Genomic DNA, 20,881 nt, shown 5'->3' with positions numbered 1-20,881 from the left:
GCCTGACCTCAATAATCTGAGCACTGGTTGTCTCTCAGGTTGTTAAAGGCCAAATCAGCAAACAAAGAAAGTGTAAAAACAGAGAACATCTACAGCACTGCCGGTTCAATCTTAAAGACAACCTTCTCCTTTTTGCCCAAGCTTTTTATGAAAATACGTTCTAGTCTTAACAGGGAAAAAGATTAATCAGATGCTCTGCAATATAGACGATTTAACTTGAGGATCTGATTTTGGTGATTGCTTACTGTTAATCTGCTTGCAAAAAATATAAACTTAAGACATCTACCAAAAAATTGTATTTTTCTATTCTGCTTCAATACCAGATGTCTGTTTTATCACGAAGGACAAACCTATCTGTTTCCTGAAGTTGATTAAGGTTTGTTATTAACAGATCAACATGGGGATGAATCAGTCTACACAAATTTATGTGTAGGCCAACTAGGTTCTCAAGAGTTTCATTAAGTGATAAATCTTTATTAGAGAATGGTGGTGCTACTGAACTGTAGGTACATTTTTAGGTAAATTCATCCAATATTGTAAACGTTTCATCCACAATCACAAATATCATCATCTTGGTGCTCGAAGAAAAGCCAGGACCTTCAAAGTCAATAGGATTCATCCTGTGACGAACATGGATATTTTTGCCGAGTTGTGAATAGACCAACATTGCCAACCATAAAGTGACCCTGCTAGCATAGCTAACAATGAAAATTCACAGCGTTATACTCAGAAGATCTTCACTGAAACTCGCTACATAATTTTAATTGTTGTTGAGTGAATTAGCAATCTGCATGATAAATGTTTACGTTCATTTTAATGCATGTAACAGGCTAATTTATTCAGTAAAGATGAATAATTTATTAAAAAACATAATAAAATAATATTGTGAGATGAAACAAAAAAAGCTTGTCCACATTCATCAATATAAAAATATTTATTTTTATACAGTACATTCATACATACACTCATATTTCAGGTCACAAATATTTACACATTATAAAATGTACGGTATTTTAGGTTTTTGACCCAACAGTAAACCTGGCACATTAACATCATACAGACATGCAAAATAGACTAATAACTGCTGGTCCATCATTTCTCTAAATACTTTATGTTTTAAATAAAGATTTTAACACAATGCAGAGGTTACATCTTGGAAAAAAAAAGAAAAATGATGGGTTTTAGACAGTTTAGGGCAACATTTCAAAACATTTCTCTCTGCAAAATATCACCTTTAAAAGTGCATGATGAACAAAAAAAACAAAATACACATTTACACCACATGTAAATATTGAAACCATCATTGTGTATATTTTCCCTTTTTTGTTTCCACCAAATGAAAGAATGGTGGTTTTCATTTCCACAAGGCTGTAAAATAATTTCATACATCCAATGCTGAAAGAGCTATCAGTGTCCTCTGAAGACCCTTACAAGAGGATCATTTGAGTCTTTTGAGTCTCTGAGCACTTTTATTTTTTCTTTTCACATCACAGGCTGTTAGAAAACAAAGTGCAACCTCTGTAGTTTGAGGCATATGTTTGGTTTTAGCAGAAATACTCATTGGGTGGCCCCTCAGTCCTCGCTGTGGCCTCTGAGTCAACACTTGACCTGGCTGAGAGCAGCCTGTTGGATTCATCAGGGTTTAGCCTGGTAAGATACTCCCCCTCCATCCCTTTAGCTTTGGCCCCGGGGCCGAGGGTCTCAAACGTGACGTAAGAGTCTTGCATCTCCTTGGACTGCCTCCCCAGCAGCTTTTGGCAGCGTTTCTTTAGTGCCCCGCAGCACACAATCAGTGTCAGGGGGACGGCAATCACACACGCCACCGTTATCACCACTACATTAATAAGCTTCTGAGTGCCACTGGCACTGGCCGCCTCGTCTGTTGAGAAGATTACACACTGCTCCTTTTTTGGGATGAGGCCTTTGACGCAAACACAAGCAATGTACTTTGTCTTTGGCACAAGGCCGTCAACGGTGATCCGGTTCCTTCCAGCACCCACGTTGATGCGACGCATGTCTCTCTCACCAAATACTGCATATAGGACGCTGAACTCTGTGGTGTTTGTGGCTGTGGGGGCTCGCCAGTTCAGGGAGACAGTATGGTCGGTGTCACCGATCACCTTCACCGAGCGAACTACCCTTTTCTCTGGGGCTTGTTGCAAGGAGGAGGCGTTGGCTACTAAGTTCAAAACATCCTGCTCCGTATCCTGGGGCTTCTGGGCGTTTGATGCCTTGCCTCGTCCCTGGGAAGCGCCATCAGAGATGCTGTAGCTCTCGATCTCATACTTCCCAGTCACGCCTTTGCCATTGAGAGGTTCAATGATGGGCTGTCCAGCTGTGGTTGTTGGTGGAGGAACGTATCTGGCAATAAGCTTCTCCTGGTATGCTGCTCTTCCAATGCCACCAGGTTTCTTCCCTCTGTTTCTCTTAGAAACACCACCTCCTGTCTCCTCTGACCGAAAGGAATCTGTGATTACCAAGGAGATGATGGCGTCTGCAGTGCCCACAAAATTGGTTGCTTTGCACACATATTTCCCAGAGTCATGGTAGGAGACTGCAGGCACGCTCAGAATAGACCAAATGATGCCCTCCTTTGAAATCTCTTCCTGGACTGAAACACAAAAAACAGAAGTGCGCAGCGTTAAGCAGATTGGCACAAAAAGAATAACTTTAATCTCATTGATGCTTTATCTTGGTCAGAAATAGATACTGCTCTAATCTAAGTACATCTTTAATTAGTTCAGCAGAACTTACTGGTGCCATTCATTTTCTTGCCATCAGCACGGCTCCAGGACAGCTCGGGAATGGGGACTCCAACCGTGCCACAGCGCAGCAAGACGTTGTTGCCCAGTGAGCTCCGAACACGAGCCACGGCCGTGTGCACCCGAGGGCCCTGGCACCTCTGCAGCTCCGCATCGGTGAAAAGAACCCCTGACAGGCTCTCCGGATCGGCACACCTCAGCCTGGTGTCGACTAGAGCCACAGATGATGATGGGGACTTCTGAAACTGGACCAGATCGTACAGCCGGCAGTCGCACAGCCACGGGTTGTCATGGAGGCCTGTACGGGAAACAAAGTGTGACAAAGGGCTGTCAAGACAAGATTTTTTTTTTTCACCTCAGCGTCTTCATATAAACTACTGTTACTGCATCTTTACACAACACCAATGTATCATTTTTAGACTAAGACCTTGTGGCTTTAAGTTTCAATAAATAGAATTAGCCTGACAACTTGACACACTGCACACAATAACTATAATTAGACTAATCCCTAACTCAGCTTTAAATGCATCTGGTGTCAAAGAAGTGGCCGTCATGCACGGCAGCTTAAAAAGAATACTTTCTAGTCTCTTAATATGCAAACAGCTTGAGCCTCACCGAGAATTAGTTTGGAGGAATCGCTGTCCTGTGGTGGCTTCACACTCAGCCACATTGTGAGAACGTCAGCAGGAACAGTTGTCAGAGTGTTGCTGGATAAGTCCAGATAGGTGATATTCTTTATGTACATGGTGGCTTCGGCAGGGATGGTGGAGATCTTGTTGTTGTGTAAGTCGAGGAGCCTCAGGATTGGCATATCAGTCAAAGACTCCCAGGGGAAGGAGGTGAGAGAGTTTCCATCCAGCCTGAGCTCGTCCAGGTTGTAAAGACCCCGAAAACTGTCCACATTCAGTGAGTTCAGTGAATTGAAAGACATCCAGAGAAACTCCAGGTTGTTAAGGTAGTGGAAGTTGTTGCTAGAAATCCTCGTGATTGCCGTTTTCTCAATACGAAGCTTTGATGTATCAGTGGGGAAATTTGGAGGGACCACAGTGATCTCTGGATCGTTGCAAAGTACGCTCCTGCAAGAAAAAAATAAGACAAATATTATTATTTAAAATAAGTACAATATTACAGCTGCTTCCAAACTTAATGGGGTTTGTATAAGTAAAATTAGTGACTAACATTTTCTCCCTCTGTTTAACATTAAAATAATAGAGTTAAGCCTTTATTTGAGGAAAACGTGGCAGACCATTGTTCAGTAACAAGCAAAGAAGATTAAAGAGCAACTCCAAGTTAATCCTCTACAATACAGACCGGATGAATAGAAGACAGCTACAGTAAAAAAGCTCTTTTGCACGAAAGAAATTTAAAAAAAAAAGAAGCATGCTCTGAGGATAAAATTCAAACAGGAACAACTGGTAGTATTTGCTGTTCATACCTTGCTTTCGATCCGTCGCTTAATTTGTGGAAGAAGCAGCTGCATTGCGCAGGACATGAACCACCCAACACGGGAAGAAAGACTAAAGCCAAACAAAAAGCGGCAGTAAAACGTGGACTCATTTTGTCTCCCGTGCGTTGCTCAACGCTGTGCCGCTGGACCACGGTTGGACAGGCGCAGCTACTTGGTCTGACGGGACATCGGGCGCATCGTGGTTGTTTTGCAGGCTCACAGTTCCATACTGCTCCGACTGGTCTGAATCCTGAGATAAAAGGGATAGGCAGGGATTAGCGAAGGACTTGGGTTATTTTCATTCACACGATTAGGCCGTTGCTTCCTGGAAGCTGATAGGCTGCATCGTTTTCACTTTCATTCTGGTGGAAGTTCTTTCCAGTGATTGATTGGATGGTTAATTATGGACACACCTAACCGTGCACACCTAAATACAGGTAGAAACTACAGGCCTGAAAGCCCAACATATATCTACACGTAGGTAACAATCACGCATATTTAATATATGTAGGCTATATGTTTTTTTTTTTTTTCCTGAAGAAAGATTTTAAAGTGATGAATTCCTTGACATTTTTGAAACATCTTTTGTTTTTCACGCTGCCATTTTTTTGTGATGTGATATAGCCTTGTACTCTATATAGTATGTAATACACCCTGCATGGACAGTTAGTCACCAAAACAACAGATTGCAGCTGTGATCTGTGATATGAAAGCCCGTGGATGTCAGTCACAGCTCATTTTGACACAGCTCTGCTCCTGTTGCAGTCCTCAAGCTGTGGTCACTAGATGGCAGCGGAGAGTTAGTGAGGGTGTCCAGTGTATTGGATTACTGACCTTCTTGTTATTGGACCCACATTTCAAACCCGATAAATGTCTGTTGACAGCACCATGTCACCCCTTCCAGAGGATCACTGAGCTTATTTTATTTTATTTTTCTTTTTTGTCTTCCTCTTTATGTTTTTAATTTCTGATTGGAAGAAAAGCATCATTTCTCAAAGGGAAGTAAAATAAACCCTGGACTTTATCTGATCCTATAGACATTCACTCTTTGTTTTCTCCTTCACCGATGCAAAGTCCAAGAATAACGTGAGAATAAGCAGCATTTTTTACAGTTACTATTATATATTGATATAATATTATGTAGTAAGAATTTACCTGCAGACGCATGTTAAATTCTGTATGAAAATGTGTGTTTGAGTGTGACACACTTTGTGGCTGACAGACATGTCACAGTCTCCGAGGGTTTTTCACAGGTGCAGGGGTTTAAAGATGTGGCTGTCCGACCGGGATTTCAAATCCTTTAATCCAGTCATCTCTCTGTCTCTCATTAATGCATCTTTGTTCTATTTCTTTCAGGAGGGTTGTCCCAGGCTTGACCAGAGAAAAACATCCAACCTTGCATCTCTCCCTGCCTCTCCTCTCCTCATCTGATCTCTAGTAGGACACATCTTGGATCTGGGATGAGAAAGGCGTTGATATATTGTCTCAAGGGACTACATTCAAAAGGATATTTATACCAAAAGTAAAAAAAATAAAAAATAAAAAATTTAAATGAAGAATGGCCCCTGTCAGTGTTGTATTATGGAAATTTGGAAGGAGTGAAATACTGAAAAAAGTGAAACTTCACATAAAGAAACATTCTCAAAGAAACATTCATTTCTAAGATTTATTTTACCTAACAACAGATATACTTTATCCACATCAACATCATTAGATAAGTCATTAGATAAAAGTTTTAAAAAATCTCCTTCTGTAGTAGAGGAAAAGCAGCAAGCACAGGTACTCCGGTTCTCCTCAGTTTCCTCTGATGTTTATCACTTGATACGTTGGCAGGAATAAATAACAACATTTGTGTCAGTTGTTCATCTTTCTCCTGTTCCTTAGTCTGTGTGTGTAAATGCAATTTTAACAGTGAAACCTTTGTTTTATTGTAAAACCTGCAGATTATTGTGGTGTAATTAACTATTTGGCAACACACCAATGTGCAACCACTACAAAGGTGCAAGCACTTTGGCAAAACATATTAGAGATTCAGGTCAGGTTACAGCCATTGCAATTTCTACAAGTTCATCAATCACTGCATTCATTTTTTTTTTCCGTGTGTGTTGCACTGGTTCAACCTGGCTCTTATTTCGTCACACTCAGCTGCTGTAGATTAACAGACTGTTTTATCAAATCTTTTACATTGTGAAATTGGCACTCTGCTGCTTTATGTTCCTGCATGGCCTCACACGGCTCCCTCAACACTTTCACAGGCCTTTTTTGGGGATTTTAGGGCAGCAGACAAACATGCTGAAGAACAAATCAGATGCTCCAGATTGTCAATTTATCTATAAGAGAACAATGTCTCTGCTGCCACATTGAGTCCCTTGTGCCAGAGCAGCAGATGCAGTGGTAAGCACTGACATTGCAGCTTTTTTTCAGAAAGTGAGGAAGCCTGTAACCGGATGGGACGCTGAGCTTTTAGTCAGGACAATATGGGCAGTTTGAGAAAAGGGCATTATAAGTCCATTGGGACACATCATTACTTCATAGTTAATGAGTCTGCGGTAATCTGTGGACAGATTAGTGGTGCAATCAGAGTCTGCCCAAATGTTACATTTTAAAAGCTTCGGGCTGCTGTGAAAGCCAAAGGGCACTTTTCCGGTGACCTTGTTTTTAAGGGTTGTTTTGGTCAACAGTTCAAGACAGATAAATGAGTAAATGAATGAGGTCCTGATGCTTTTAATTTGACCTTTTACACTTAGTTGTAGTTTGCAGGAATTTGTGAGTTTAACTCTTGAATTCAGAAATGATGCTCAGTGAAATTAAAATCAAAAGTTAGCAGAGGAAGGTACACAGGGGGAAACATACACAGAGTTAAAATATACTGAGTATCTAGTCATTTTCTGTTTGTTTATAATACTAATGACAGTTGGAGTAAATGTTGGAGTAATTAAATGTTATTAGAAGGGACGTGGAGGGTTCCTGCATAATGAGGTTTGTTTTCAGTGTGACTTGGCAAAAGTCAACTACAGTGGCTGATGATCTCAATACTGTCATTTTGAAAGAGAGGAGTACTGACTCTGAAAACAGTTTAAAATGTAAAATATCTCTCCATACTTTAAAAGTCTTGAGTTTCCTACACAGAGTCACTGTGCTGAGAAAAAGACAGGAGTCTGATTTGATTCCAAAATATGTAAAGGTGTATCCCACCTATTTTACTGCCATTTGATCATAACAGTGATGTCAGTAACAGTTCTCCAAATTGCAAATACACATTATGTTAACTGCACCATACACTGTCTACAGGTATGCAAGACGAAGGTATTCAAAGTCAGATCTGTAGCCTTTATTTCCTGGATTAAGTGTGGAATAGTCAGACCAATAATAATATGTCTCAGAAATAGTCAGACCAGTAATAATTTGTCTCAGAGGAAAGATTTCTGTCTTTTTTATAAAGCTATGAGAGTGAAACATGTGTGTGCACTCATACCATTGAAGCAGTGGTGTTATTATAGGCCATGTCCACCTCCTTATTTCAGAAACAATGCACAATACTTTTTATTTTGGAAAAACTCCAAGTACAAATAAAATTTAGAATAAAGCAAATGATTTTACTGTGTTGGCAGTATGATGAAGAGTTAATACTGTGATTTGCTTTAAACTGGTTTTTGGCTCCTGCTGAGGAGCAAATCAACCAACTGCACTGAAGAGTTAAAATGATCACATCTAAGCCTATGCAGTATCTTGAAAGACAACATTTCCCATGCTGCCATTCTCTCTTCTTATCAACGATCAACAGCTGTATTAAGTGGACTGGTCGAAGGGGAGTTGGTCTTTGCACCGAGTGGCGTCTGCAGAAAAGTTTGAAACTGACAAAAAATATATATATATATCACATATTTTGTGACTTTTGGATCAAAGGGTTTCGCAGCAAACGCGCAAACATGTTGCCTCTTAGACAGTTTTGAGGAGGTCTGCTCGTTAGGACATTCCTCGGGGGATTGCAGAAGGGGCTTTCACTAAGATAAGTCTCTTTATGCGTTTTCACGTGAAAGAGCCTTTATAAAGGCGTCATTTTGTGGGAGACTGCTGCGCTACACCACGGGAGAAGGACTTGTCTTCGGAGCAGCGTTTCATTTGTGCATCTCAACATGGCAGCGTATACGTTACCGGAGGGGTTCACGGAGTTTGACATGTTTTCCTTCGGCACAGCGCTTCTCGTTGGGGGTAAGTGGAGAACACACAGGAAGTCATGTTTATCCAAGCATTAAAGGGACAGTGCACCCTGAAAACATTTGTGTGTGTATAGAAAAAAGCATCTTTTCACAAGCATTGGCTTTTTAGAAAACCTTAAACTCCAAACTTGACTATTCACAGAGAAACTATCTTTAAGTACAGGCTGTTTCATGAACTTGAAGTTTGCAAAAATTTAGGGTAAGATCCGGGTTACAAGATTGTGCTGATGGATTCAAACTGAGAAGTGGGGTTAAAGTCAATATGCCCTGAATATTAATTGGAAATCTCAATTTCTTTGTCGCTTTCAGGGCTGCTTGGGTTCTTCCTAAACGCCATCAGCATCCTGTCTTTCCTCAGGGTGAAGGAGATGCGCTCTCCCAGTAACTTCTTTGTCTTCAATCTTGCTGTGGCTGACCTCAGTCTGAATATTAATGGACTCACAGCTGCCTATGCCAGCTACCTCAGGTAACAAACTGTTCAAGTCTATTTTAAAATCTTTTTTTTTTTTTTTTTTTAAATCAGGAGGGTACTACATTTCTTTCAGCAACCCTCCCCCAACAAAAGAGGCTTAGTTTTTGATATCAGCCATCAAGTGTCACAAGCTAAATAAGCCTCTGGGTTTCATAATCCAATCCACAATCCACTTTATTCAGTGTGTAAAGTTCACATTTTGTAGCAAACCTGATGGGAGGTAGTAGAAAAATAAAGCAATATTTAAATAAAGTTTTTGACTGTATAAAGCTCCTGTATATTTAAAGTGATTCTAAAACAGGGTGTCAGCAGGGCTAAGGGAGCCCCTGTCGACCCCCTAACCCCCATTTGTTTACTAACAATGCAGGAGTTGTCTTAAGGATCCAATTATTTCAGTTTATAATGCACTTTAGTGATGCATGCAGTATTAATAAACAAATTAGCAGTTACCAATTTCCATATAGGATGATTAAAAATATACATATTTTTTAATTTTTTGGCGACAGGTGGGAGGGCTAGAACAGTCTGACAGTTGAACATCACTCTTTGATGTAACTGCTAACAGCTCAGAGCTAGTGTATATGCAACCTGGGGTAAAGGGTAGAAGTAGCAAGGAAATCTGACCATTATTCTGTGACAACCATGCTTTAAAAAATGTAACTGACCTGCATTTACAGCCTGTCATAGTTTTATAATAACATTGTTTAATGAGTAGAGTTTTTCTGTCTTCTCCAGATATTGGCCATTTGGTCAAGATGGATGTGGTTACCATGGTTTCCAGGGGATGATAGCAGTCCTGGCTTCCATCAGTTTCTTGGCTGCCATCGCTTGGGACAGATATCACCAGTATTGCACCAGTGAGTACAGGTTATTACCAGTACTGCACATTCAATTCACTGTGCAGAAAAGTCAAATTGTGTGTGTGGAAATACTTTAAAATGTGTCATGTTTAAAATCAAATTAAACATGGTTGTAAAACCCTCACTTATAGATTTTGGACTTCTAATATACTTATTTTAAAAATGTTTAAATTAAAATTTCATGGTGAAACCACAATAAACCTACATGATTTATTTCTCACATTCGTAGAAAATAATGAAGGTATGGGACAAATTTAGGAGAAGTGCCGGATACATTGATTAATACATTATTATTACTTAAGCATTTCAATTAGTTTTCCACAGCAGATTTATGAATAATGCCACAGGGACAAACTTGACATCTTAGATTCTGGTGAAAGGAATAAAAGCACAGTAAAAATATAAAAAACGTGTTATTACCTACAACAAACAAATTACACATTCCTTGTGTTAAATCAAAATCAAATGTCTACTCTCAACCAATTAACATTGTGCATGTTTTTATTCTATAGGACAGAAGCTCTTCTGGAGCACAGCCCTGACAATGAGCGGCATTATCTGGATTCTGTCCATCTTCTGGGCTGCTGTTCCTCTAATGGGATGGGGCGTCTATGACTTTGAGCCAATGAGGACTTGCTGCACACTGGATTACACCAGAGGGGACAGGTGGAGTTATAGAAACGTACAAATGATACTAAATCTGGAATGTTAGCATGGCCAAATGGCAAGTTTGCTTTTCTTATATGCCAATTTATAATTCTATGTCTACGTTCAGCAAAATTATTATAATGTAGGAAACGCTCTCAGAAACAGCAGCTACATGGAGCATGTATTTACCATAATCCAGTTTATTTTCCTATTCATCTCCTTCAACAGGGACTATGTGACCTACATGCTAACTCTGGTGCTGCTCTACCTGATGTTCCCAGCTGTCACCATGTTGTCATGTTACGATTCCATCTACAAACACTTCAAGAAGGTCCATCAGCACAGGGTAAACGTGCCACAGTATTTGCACAATGCATCTTAAGGAAACGCTACACTTCTTTTTGTTTTTTGTTTTGTTTTAACGTTAGATCAGTTATGGCAGAGAAAATTAATTTTACTACTTTATCTGACTGATTACTTTATGCCTCCTCTGGCTAGCTAGCTTACAGCAATCCTCTGTACAGTTCACTTTGTGGCAAATAACACAAGTAGAAAATTTGGTGGAGGTGTATGTTTGAACTTTGGACACAGCCAGGTTAGCTATTAACCCCGGCTTCAAGACTTTATGCTAAGCTAAGCTATCTTGTTCTCTGGCTCTAGCTTCATATTTAGCGCACAGCTATGTGAGTAGTATCAATCTTCTCGACTCACTTTTAGCAATAAAGTGAATGAGTGAATTTTCCAAAAATCTTGGAACTAATTTCAAAGGTGTTTTTTAGTACTGTGAGCATCACAAAAACAAAATGTCACAAATTTCATTGTTGTACAAACACTTTATATGGTAAACCTTCATTGTTTCATCTGGAAGTCCTAAATCCACCAAACTGCGCGTGTAATATCTGTACTAATACACTGAACTTTATTTTCTAGTTTAACACCAGTTTGCCTTTGAGGGTCATGCTGATGTGCTGGGGCCCCTACGTCCTCATGTGTATCTACGCCTGCTTTGAGAACGTGAAGGTCGTGTCTCCAAAGCTGCGAATGGTGAGTACTTATATCGTTAGTTGAGGGAAGATACAAGCTGTTTACAGCCTGTCTTTGTTGATGTTGCCATGTTTCTATATCACCAATTACTTTGTTGAGAACAATGTTTTCATGTCCAGCCAAAATGATGACCAGTACTACAAAAACACCCAGACTGTAATAAACCAGAGCGATGCTTTAAATCAAGTATTTTGAAAATGATTGGAGTACTTGTTTCCTCCCCCAGGTGCTTCCAGTTCTTGCGAAGACAAATCCTATCTTCAATGCCCTTCTCTACTCATTTGGAAATGAGTTCTACCGAGGGGGCGTGTGGCACTTCCTCACTGGACAAAAGATTGTTGATCCAGTTATTAAGAAGTCAAAATAAAAGGAAACTCAGTGTCTTCTGGCAAAAAATCCGAGCCCATCATTTGCTCTTATGATATTCCTCATACTTTTGGTAGGGTGTTGTAAAGTAAAAATCACTGAGCCACTTAGATGCCTGTACAGTTGTAATTTTTTCACACATGGGGAGTAGATGACACTCAGGACAATTTTACATTTGGAGCTGCCACTGTAGCCTCATGCCGGATTTGTGTTAATTTACTGTATGTGTTGCAGGTAATTTATCCATTTTCAAATTATTGCAACTTTACTTCAGCAATTTGTCTTTAACCTGCACTGCTCCTCTGCCTGTGTTAAACCACTTACAATAAAAAAAAAAATGTGTTGCTGCTCTTCTACTGTTTGCTCCGTCTATTTTCAAATTGTTTTTTTTCACTTCAACTGAACTGCTTTGAGTAAGAAGCCTAATTTCTGCAATTACCCAGCATGCGGACATGCCCTGTGATTCCCCATGCATTTACTAAGAAGCTTAATGCATTGTGTTATTGTTACACAGACTGTTTAAGGTGATGTAACTTCTTTATATAGTAAGGAGGCATTCACTGTGTTAAGACTCTATTATGCAATTATGCTATAGTTGAGACATAGTGAATTTAATCACATTTCGAGGTAGCTGATTATTGAAGGTGTTTTCCTCTTCACATTCTCCTTGTGGAACTTATTTAGCAGTTATTGAACTTTTTCATTGTGCTGAGTTGCTCAAAAACAAATGCAGAGCCCACTGTAACCAGCGAGAGTGCAGACTCTGGCCTCCTCTTTCTATGCACATGACCTTTGCGCAATTGTTTACTGAAGTAACTAGATATCAAACCTGTGAGGTCTAGATGAAGCTGTTAGGAAAGTAGGTAGGTAGGTTAAATGATAAGAAGACATTCAGGTAGACTGGGATATTTGAGGAATGGATCCCTGTTGACACCGATTAGTCAGGGCAGCCACATTTTTTGCTCAGTTTTACCCCTGTCCTTGGTTTACATGAATTTGATTTTGTCTTTTCAAAACATGAGCCATGTTTATGGCAAGTGTTACAGTGTCAGCGAGGCAGCAGAGAAGAGGAGACTACAGCACTCTGATCTCCGAGCTGCTAAATACATGCACTCCAGAAATAAGCCACAGTGAGACAAAGTCTCTGTCACACTAACCTCAGAGGTGACTGATGTTCTTGCCAGGCAGTCGTCAGCAAGTGAAATCCTCTCACCGTCAATGGCTGCACGTCTTAACACAGGAGGAGTCGGCCCTAATGAGCTACAATCACGCAGGTCCAGAGAGTCCTGAAATAGTCCTGTTGACACTGTTCAATTGGTTGTTAATTGACCTGTTAAATTAGATAAATAACACATTGTATTTAAGTCTTCAATTGCAGTGTTATCAGCATGTAGCAGCTGTGACACTGTTCCCAATGAAGGCATTGCTTTACAAATTGTCAGGGCACAAATCAGGGGATTACATGTCCAGAGGGGAGAGCAGTGACATCTTCACAGTAACACAGATGGGCGCAGAAGACTTGAACCAACTCAAAATCAATGTGCAAACAATGACAAAACTCACTTGAAGTCAAAATCCTTCATTCAATCCAAGCGCCAGTGAGACTATAAAATAACTCTTTTAAATGTAAAGCGTGTTTTTTCAAACAAGGGAAACCAACACATTTAGATGAAATCGTTGGCTTTCTGTGTATTATATTATCTTTTAAAATGTCTCACGCAGTCCTTACTTGCTCAATAAAGAATATTTAATACAATATCTTGGTCAAAGACCTACTTCATGTATAAAAGTCCTTTTAGAAGCTAACAGTAGGTATAAATTGAAAAATGAAGTAAGGAGCTAGCCTCAGGACTTGTCTTATGCAGCTGATTCTTTAGTGTTGGATGTCCCTCCAGCGCATGAGCAAGCTGTGCTTATTAGCACGTGTTTAATGTTGGACATAATCATGTACTTCCTCATAAACTGTACTGCTGCATCTACATGGGATGAGCTGGGTTTTTCTCAGGAGAGAATGGGAAATCCAACAGATTAGCATCACTTTCATGGAAAGAGTGGTTCCTTTGAATGTCAGCTGATTATAAGTCAGTGTGTGGGCTAGTGATCTAATTCAAACAGCGCTATAGATAGAAGCAGCACTAATAGCAACAAGCTCACAGGAAGAACAACTTGTCACAGACAGGTACAGCCTCACTGAGCTTTCTTCCAAAACATTGTGCCGTTAACTAAATCTGACTGCAGTGGTTCTCATTCAGTTGAGTCAGGATTGGGATCGCCATCCACCCACAAGGAGAGGTGAAAGTGTTCCTGCATGTGCTTGAATAGTGATGATACAGTAAATGTGTTAAATCTAATGCTGGCCAGAGACACATGGTGTAAAAACATCTGTCCTTACGCAGCACAAACAGCAGCCCCACAACACATGTGACATGTTCAGATAGATTTAGTTAATCAGAGTCAGATTTCAACCTTAAGAACACAAGGACAAAGGGCCACAGCCTGAAATTTAGAAATACTGAGGTCATTAGTTCCCTGAGTGCAAACCTACCCCATTCAGAAAAATTTGATAGACACCAAAAATCTGACATTTCTACTTATTTCTCATTTTTCTTTCATATAATATATTCCATTATACATTTAAATCACAATGTATTTAAGTAATATATTTACAGATGTTAAAGTGAGCCTCAACAAAATGTTATTTGTGTACAAATGTAAACTGCAAAATTCTTAGAGACAGTATTGAGGAAATGATAGCTACAGCCGTGAAGAACATCACATCATTTCATTTTCCAAAACAATACAAAATAACATTTAAAAATTAAAAATTTAAATGGGAACATTAAGTTCATCATTCTGAAACACTTAAAGTTGTGGATTTTGTCATATGTTTACAATATGAAATAGTATTTTCTGCATCTGGATTAGATTTCCACAAAAATAAAAATACACAAGGACATAAATGAGGATTATGGCTGAAGAGCACTTTGTATTACACCAACTGATGATCTGTTTAAGTGCATAAAACAGCTGCTGATTTACAGTGTGGGAAAGAAAAAAAAATAAACAGAACGTAACAGACTTCAGTTAAAGTTGAAGGACAGAGGTCATTATAGGGAAAGACTGATTGCATGAACTCCTAAGTTAAAAATTAATGAGCAACATTGTGTTGGCCCAGTAAGTGCAATGATTGATGATTATGTTGAATAATACTTAAAAACTCATGATGAGTTATGTTGTCTCACCCTCATGTACAAGTTATGTGTCAGGTCAAATGTGAGCACTTCTTGTTTCTTATGTTTTCCAGAAAAGAAAATCAAAGGTCAAAGTGAATCCTACATTAAACATTACACAGGAGAGTCCATAGGGCAGATTAGATGACACGATGGAAGGAGAAGTCACATGATAAAACAAAGACCTTAAATAACACTGTCTGGATCTGTTCTTAAACCATAATGATTTTTCATTCACCAGTTGTTTACTAATATTTTGATTTTATTACAGCAGATGTGACATTCAGTGTCTCCTGTGGGTTTTGCATGGAGTCATTTTTAAAGCATTGTTGCTGACACTCTGCAAAGTTACTAGAGTGAGTTTGAAGAGATTGTCCATGGGCTCACATCTTTGCACTGTCACTCATATGAAATCTGTGTTTAAAAAACTGTAGTGGTCCTGCAGTATATGACTATAATATACAAAGTGTTCATCTAACAGCTGCTGCTGTGCTGAGCCTCTCTCATTAGTGAAATTGGGCAGTTATTTCCTGTGGTGTGTTAATCCTCCTGTTGGTGAATTAATGTTGCCTTTTTTTCATCAAATCATCCACTGAACACACTGGAAACACCCCTCCGCTGCCTGGTGAGACCATCATCCAATCAAACAGTAATCATCATAAGTGTTGATTGCAACTGCTAGAAATAAGATGCTCTCTTGGTTGCTTTTTTTTTTTTTTTTTTTTTACCTGTACCAATATCTGTGACAGAGGTACTGCAACACAAGTCACATTTAAACATACATTGGTGAAGATATATTGTCACATTAAGAATGAAAATCTGCAAAAAAAAAAAAAAAAGATTTGTCTTGATGATGGTTATAAATAGCTGTAGTGGTGGTAGTAGTTGTAAAATGAGAGAAATATATATTCAATAGCACCTATTCAAATAAAACCCTATGCCAAAGTTTCCCAGTTAATCATAATAGAGAAATCAGTCTTTGACTGATGTAAACAAACATTTTAAACATAATTTACTTATTTATTTATAAATTTAGATTGACTACATGACTACTTTGAGCTTGGATTTTAGATTGCCTGCTAAAGACTGACCACTGATATAATTATAGATATCTTGTGTTTTGTAACTTGATTCTGTGTGTGCATGCTTGTTTGTGGACTCCCTGCCTTCACTTGTCCCTTGAGGAACACATAAAGTATCTTGAGCCTTGAACACACAGATTCATTTAGATACTTGATAGTTCTGTGGTGTCAGAAATAGCAGGTTCCAGTCTTGTGTTTTGAATTTGGGTGAGTGCTACACTTGGTTTTACTGTCAGATCATGAATTACACATTTGTTATTTGTAAGTCTTCACTGCCCTCTACTGGCAAATAATAATACTGCTAGTTAAGAAATGTAAAAATACACAAGCCTTTTATACTTTCAATATGATGCTGAAAATAAAGATTCAGTTTTTAACACCATAATAAAATAGTCAGTAACTTAAGTTCCAGTATTTTTGGCATTTAGTATACAAACATTTAATAAAGGGTTTATTACACTATAATGTAATCATATGCAGCAACAGTAACATTTAAGGTGCTTACGTCAGTCATTATAAATTCTCAAATGAAGAAATATTTTACATCTTTACATCAGTGTTTTACATTATTATCATTCTTTATTTTTATATACAACAGCCTCCACTTGTGTGTGTCCACAGGGAGAGTCAGAGCTGTTGACAAAGTACATCGATAAAGACACATCTCCTTACGCCTGCAATTATCGCGTTATAAACTATTAATTACCTGGTTTATGCCGCTCATGAATAACAAATTGGGAAAATCTAAATAAAGTCTTGCCAGTTAATCTAAATTACAATACACCTGAAAAGTGTCCAAGGGACAAACAACTAATTTACACTGATTCTCATCATGTATACAGTTGAGTTATTTCAAAACTTAAGAGGACGGTATTGCTCCGTTGAGTGAATGGGATGATTCTCGCATGTGTTTTGTGTACTTGTACAGTTTCACCACAAGGTGTCGCTGGTGTCTTGTGCTGACGTAAAAACGGCCCGTGCTGTTGTTTCAGGCCGGGATATCTTGGAGCTGTGTGCAATGGTGCATTTATCTATACAGTCACAACAGAAGTTATCTCAAGGCACGAAGCCTCAATGTTTTATCCGTGTTGTCATGAACACGCTTTGGTTCCATGGCTGCATCTTAACGAAGGTTAATGAACAGGAAGTGTGTGACGAGCCGCTCAGGTGTGTCCCACGTTTGTCTCTGGCGACGGGAGCTGTCCACGGCCGCCCGGTGCTGAAACGTCCCCGGCTCCTGCAGTTCACGGCAGAACCTCATTCTATCAACTCCAAACTTTCCCTAAAGCCTTCGGTCAATGAAATCAGCTCACGTTTTATTAAGCTTTAACATCGCCTCACTAAAATCTGACTTCTCCAAAATATATCAATAGAGATTGAGTTTATATTGTTTTAATGAATTGATTTTTTTTTTATCTTATCTTGAGGTTTAAATCAGGCTGATTTTCTTTAGTAAAGATTTATCATTGCAGATATCTCAACTGCGCATGTGTGTATGCCAATATATGAGTATGAAACATTATATTTTTCCGTAATACCAAAGTCAAGAGTCCCATTAGGAAGAAAAAAAAAAGCCCTTTCGCTCCCCTGCTCTTGCAGAGGGGTCGTGATGTGGTGCTCATTGGCTCTTATTGGTTGAAGTGATTGCTGCCATGGTTGGAAATTAACATAAAGGAGGCGAGTGACGAAGGGATCCACTTGGGGGCAAGCTGGCGATGCGTCATAGCTCTTGGTGAAAAGGGGAGACAAAAAATGGACTAAAATAGCACCGGACCTGCGGGTTAATGTGCACCAATGGCCACGAAGTCACTCGTGGTCTCAGAGCTGAGCGCAAAAGTGCCACAGGTGATAGGAGGTATGAACACAGATGAGAGACTTGGAGCGTCCTAGGTGTTGCAAATAAGTAACAAAAATTGCTCCAAACAAACTTTGCCATGTAAGATTAGCAGCCGAAGCCTCTGCGCGGTGCAGAATATCTGCGATTTCACCACGTCACTTCTCGGGAGATCATGAAACAGGATCGGATGCGGCTGAGGCGAGGGCAAGTTGGGGCAGCTGAAGAAAGCCATCTTCACCGATGAAGCAGCCAAGTTCCTCTGCGCCTCTCCCTTTACGCACAGGCGAGGTGAGGACGGAGATCATCACATCAATGTAGAGAAAACACCAATGAGTCATCCGAGGTGCTGAAAGATCGGCAGCAGACGGGAGAAGCACAACTACAATTTTGAAAACTACCCAAAAAAAAAAAAAAAAAAAAAAAAAAAAAAAAAAAAGCACAATATGGATGGAGAAGGGAGATCCTCCGGGCTGGCTAAATCGGCCGCCGTGAAACTGTCCGAGATGGGAGAAAGAACCAAGCAGTTAGGCACCGCGATGAGGGATCCTCACCAGCAAAGAAGGATCATATTAGTGATCGTTTGCGTGGCTCTCCTGCTGGACAATATGCTCTACATGGTAATCGTGCCAATTATTCCAGACTATCTTGCTGATCTGGAGAGTGAGCAGTCAGAGCACGTCCATGTGGTGATGCACCCCAACACTTCAGCCAACAGCACAAGCCAAGACAAGAGCAACAAGGACAATTTAGATATCCAGATAGGAGTACTTTTTGCATCTAAAGCCATCCTGCAGCTGTTAGTTAACCCGCTCTCGGGAACTTTCATAGACCGGGTTGGATATGACATCCCGCTTTTAATCGGACTGACTGTTATGTTCGTGTCCACCTGCATATTCGCGTTTGCGGAGAACTACACGACGCTTTTCGCGGCCAGAAGTTTGCAGGGTCTGGGGTCTGCCTTCGCGGACACCTCTGGACTCGCGATGATAGCTGACAAATTCACGGAGGAGGCCGAGAGGAGCAGGGCGCTCGGTATCGCTCTGGCGTTTATCTCTTTCGGGAGCCTGGTGGCGCCTCCCTTCGGGGGGGTCCTGTACGAGTTCGCGGGCAAGAGAGTGCCCTTCATCGTGCTCGCCTGCATTTGCCTGGCGGACGGCGTCCTGCTGCTGACCGTCATCAAGCCGTTCTCCAACAGGACTCGAGAGAACATGCCAGTCGGTACCCCCATATACAGACTCATGATCGACCCGTACATAGCTGTGGTGGCCGGGGCGCTGACGGTGTGCAACATCCCCCTGGCCTTTCTAGAGCCCACCATAGCCAACTGGATGGAGACCACCATGCACTCCTCTCAGTGGGAAATGGGACTCACCTGGCTCCCAGCCTTCTTCCCCCACGTTCTCGGTGTGTACATTACAGTTAAACTGGCAGCACAGAATCCCAATTTGCAGTGGTTCTACGGAGCTTTAGGTATGGTTATCATAGGAGCCAGCTCCTGCACGGTCCCTGCATGCAAAACTTTTGGACAGCTCATCGCCCCGTTGTGCGGCATTTGTTTCGGCATTGCACTCGTAGACACGGCCCTGCTGCCGACACTTGGGTTTTTAGTTGACGTGCGTCATGTTTCTGTGTATGGGAGTGTTTATGCCATAGCAGATATTTCATATTCTGTTGCATATGCCATGGGTCCTATAGTAGCCGGGCAGATAGTGCACAATCTCGGGTTTGTACAGCTTAGTCTGGGAATGGGTCTCCTCAATGTGCTTTACGCACCAGCCCTGCTGCTGCTGCGCAACGTGTGCCAAATGAAACCGTCCTACTCAGAGAGAGATAACCTGTTAGAAGAGGCTCCGCAGGGGCTGTACGATACTATCAAGATGGAGGAGAGGAGAGCTAAAAAGAAGGGCTACAGTTCGGCAGGGAACTGCCTGTCGGTAGATGAAAATGGGTTTGACCCATTCGGAGCACAGCGGTCCTTGTCAGAAGAGTCGTCCGGTCCAGAGTACACTTAGACCGGCCGCACTCTGACCGCCCCCGTCCCGAAACATTCCCCTGAAAAGATTTGAGGCAGGCAGATTATAACCTAGTGATTTAAACTTTTATGTAAGTACCGATGTGCAATATAAACACCCAATCACCAAAATCATGATTGTGTGACCCGTTTTCCAAAGTTTTTTTTTCTTCTTGACTGTGATTTAATTGTGTCGAACAAGTCTATGTAGCGTTTGTCATGGACGTATAACTGGAGTTTTGTGAGAGATCTATCAGCTACTGTTGAATTTGTGTGTATCACTGAGTATTGTAAAAAGATATAAATAGATAAATGTGCGTACAAGATTATATGGGACCAACTATAAGCAGCACATTTCCCCCCCCTTACACGAAAATAGCCTATATTTTTAGTCTCTGAGGAAACTTTTTTTACTTGCACATCAAAGGCCTCATTTTCTTGCTTCTGTTGTTTTAAAAAATCGTGAAATATAATTTTGTAAAGTGTTTGTTATATTTTCATTTCGGATGGGTTTATTATCATTATTATTATTATTTGAAATTAAATGTATCATAATAAATGGATTTTGTACATATGTGGATATATGCACAATGTAAATTGTTCAAACATACGTAGCCAATCAAGTCAGTCTCCTTCCGATGAACACATATGTATTCACTGATGAATTGTCGTTTTAATAAATCTCTGTTCGGATCTGTGCGGCACTGGTGATTTCATTCTTCAATTCACGCTTCACATGAATAAAAACAATACAGGCCTAACAGTTTCGTTAGAAATATAAAGAATTTAGATAACTAAAGTGAGTCAAATTGTTATTGTGCTTCTTAAGAATCATTAAAATACCAAGTTTGAAAAAAAAAACCGTTTTGTTTTGTATGAAAGGTGAAAAAAAAAAAAACAAA

General features: G+C 40.2%; 3 protein-coding genes across 3 annotated transcripts; 2 read left to right on the top strand and 1 right to left on the bottom strand.

Annotated features, from left to right (window-relative positions):
• Positions 1–919: 919 nt before the first annotated feature.
• Positions 920–4,634, bottom strand: lrit1b (leucine-rich repeat, immunoglobulin-like and transmembrane domains 1b). The gene is made up of 4 exons (XM_071463380.1): positions 4,198–4,634; positions 3,378–3,838; positions 2,755–3,060; positions 920–2,611 (listed from the first exon to the last, which is right to left on the bottom strand). The coding sequence occupies exons 1-4, from the start codon at positions 4,317–4,319 to the stop codon at positions 1,545–1,547; spliced, it is 1,956 nt and encodes a 651-aa protein (XP_071319481.1). The 5' UTR covers positions 4,320–4,634; the 3' UTR covers positions 920–1,544.
• Positions 4,635–7,962: 3,328 nt separating this feature from the next.
• rgrb (retinal G protein coupled receptor b) lies at positions 7,963–12,175 on the top strand. Its single transcript, XM_071463130.1, has 7 exons — positions 7,963–8,421; positions 8,739–8,895; positions 9,637–9,758; positions 10,274–10,427; positions 10,638–10,755; positions 11,340–11,453; positions 11,680–12,175. Exons 1-7 carry the CDS (start codon positions 8,346–8,348, stop codon positions 11,818–11,820), a joined length of 882 nt encoding a protein of 293 aa, XP_071319231.1. The 5' UTR covers positions 7,963–8,345; the 3' UTR covers positions 11,821–12,175.
• A 5,543-nt stretch (positions 12,176–17,718) lies between these two features.
• slc18a3b (solute carrier family 18 member 3b) lies at positions 17,719–20,676 on the top strand. Its single transcript, XM_071463473.1, has one exon. The coding sequence runs from the start codon at positions 18,412–18,414 to the stop codon at positions 19,978–19,980; it is 1,569 nt and encodes a 522-aa protein (XP_071319574.1). The 5' UTR covers positions 17,719–18,411; the 3' UTR covers positions 19,981–20,676.
• Positions 20,677–20,881: the final 205 nt, after the last annotated feature.

Source organism: Trachinotus anak, unplaced genomic scaffold, assembly GCF_046630095.1.
Source record: "Trachinotus anak isolate AG129_WGS33_773 ecotype Australia unplaced genomic scaffold, CSIRO_AGI_Tana_v1 ptg000025l, whole genome shotgun sequence".
In the NCBI taxonomy this organism is placed as follows: domain Eukaryota; kingdom Metazoa; phylum Chordata; class Actinopteri; order Carangiformes; family Carangidae; genus Trachinotus; species Trachinotus anak.
The sequence above is the reverse complement of the archived record's forward strand: the minus strand, read 5'-3'. Positions and strand labels throughout refer to the sequence as shown.

Bases quoted from the DNA above. Each gene is read 5' to 3' on its own strand.
- slc18a3b (XM_071463473.1), top strand. From the start codon at position 18,412: ATGGATGGAGAAGGGAGATCCTCCGGGCTGGCTAAATCGGCCGCCGTG.
- lrit1b (XM_071463380.1), bottom strand. From the start codon at position 4,319: ATGAGTCCACGTTTTACTGCCGCTTTTTGTTTGGCTTTAGTCTTTCTT. The intron at 3,839-4,197 runs GTATGAACAGCA...TTTTTCTTGCAG, and splicing joins AGCGACGGATCGAAAGCAAG to GAGCGTACTTTGCAACGATC. The intron at 3,061-3,377 runs GTGAGGCTCAAG...TTTCCCGTACAG, and splicing joins TTCCTCCAAACTAATTCTCG to GCCTCCATGACAACCCGTGG.
- rgrb (XM_071463130.1), top strand. From the start codon at position 8,346: ATGGCAGCGTATACGTTACCGGAGGGGTTCACGGAGTTTGACATGTTT. The intron at 10,428-10,637 runs GTGGAGTTATAG...CTCCTTCAACAG, and splicing joins GATTACACCAGAGGGGACAG to GGACTATGTGACCTACATGC. The intron at 10,756-11,339 runs GTAAACGTGCCA...TTTATTTTCTAG, and splicing joins AGAAGGTCCATCAGCACAGG to TTTAACACCAGTTTGCCTTT.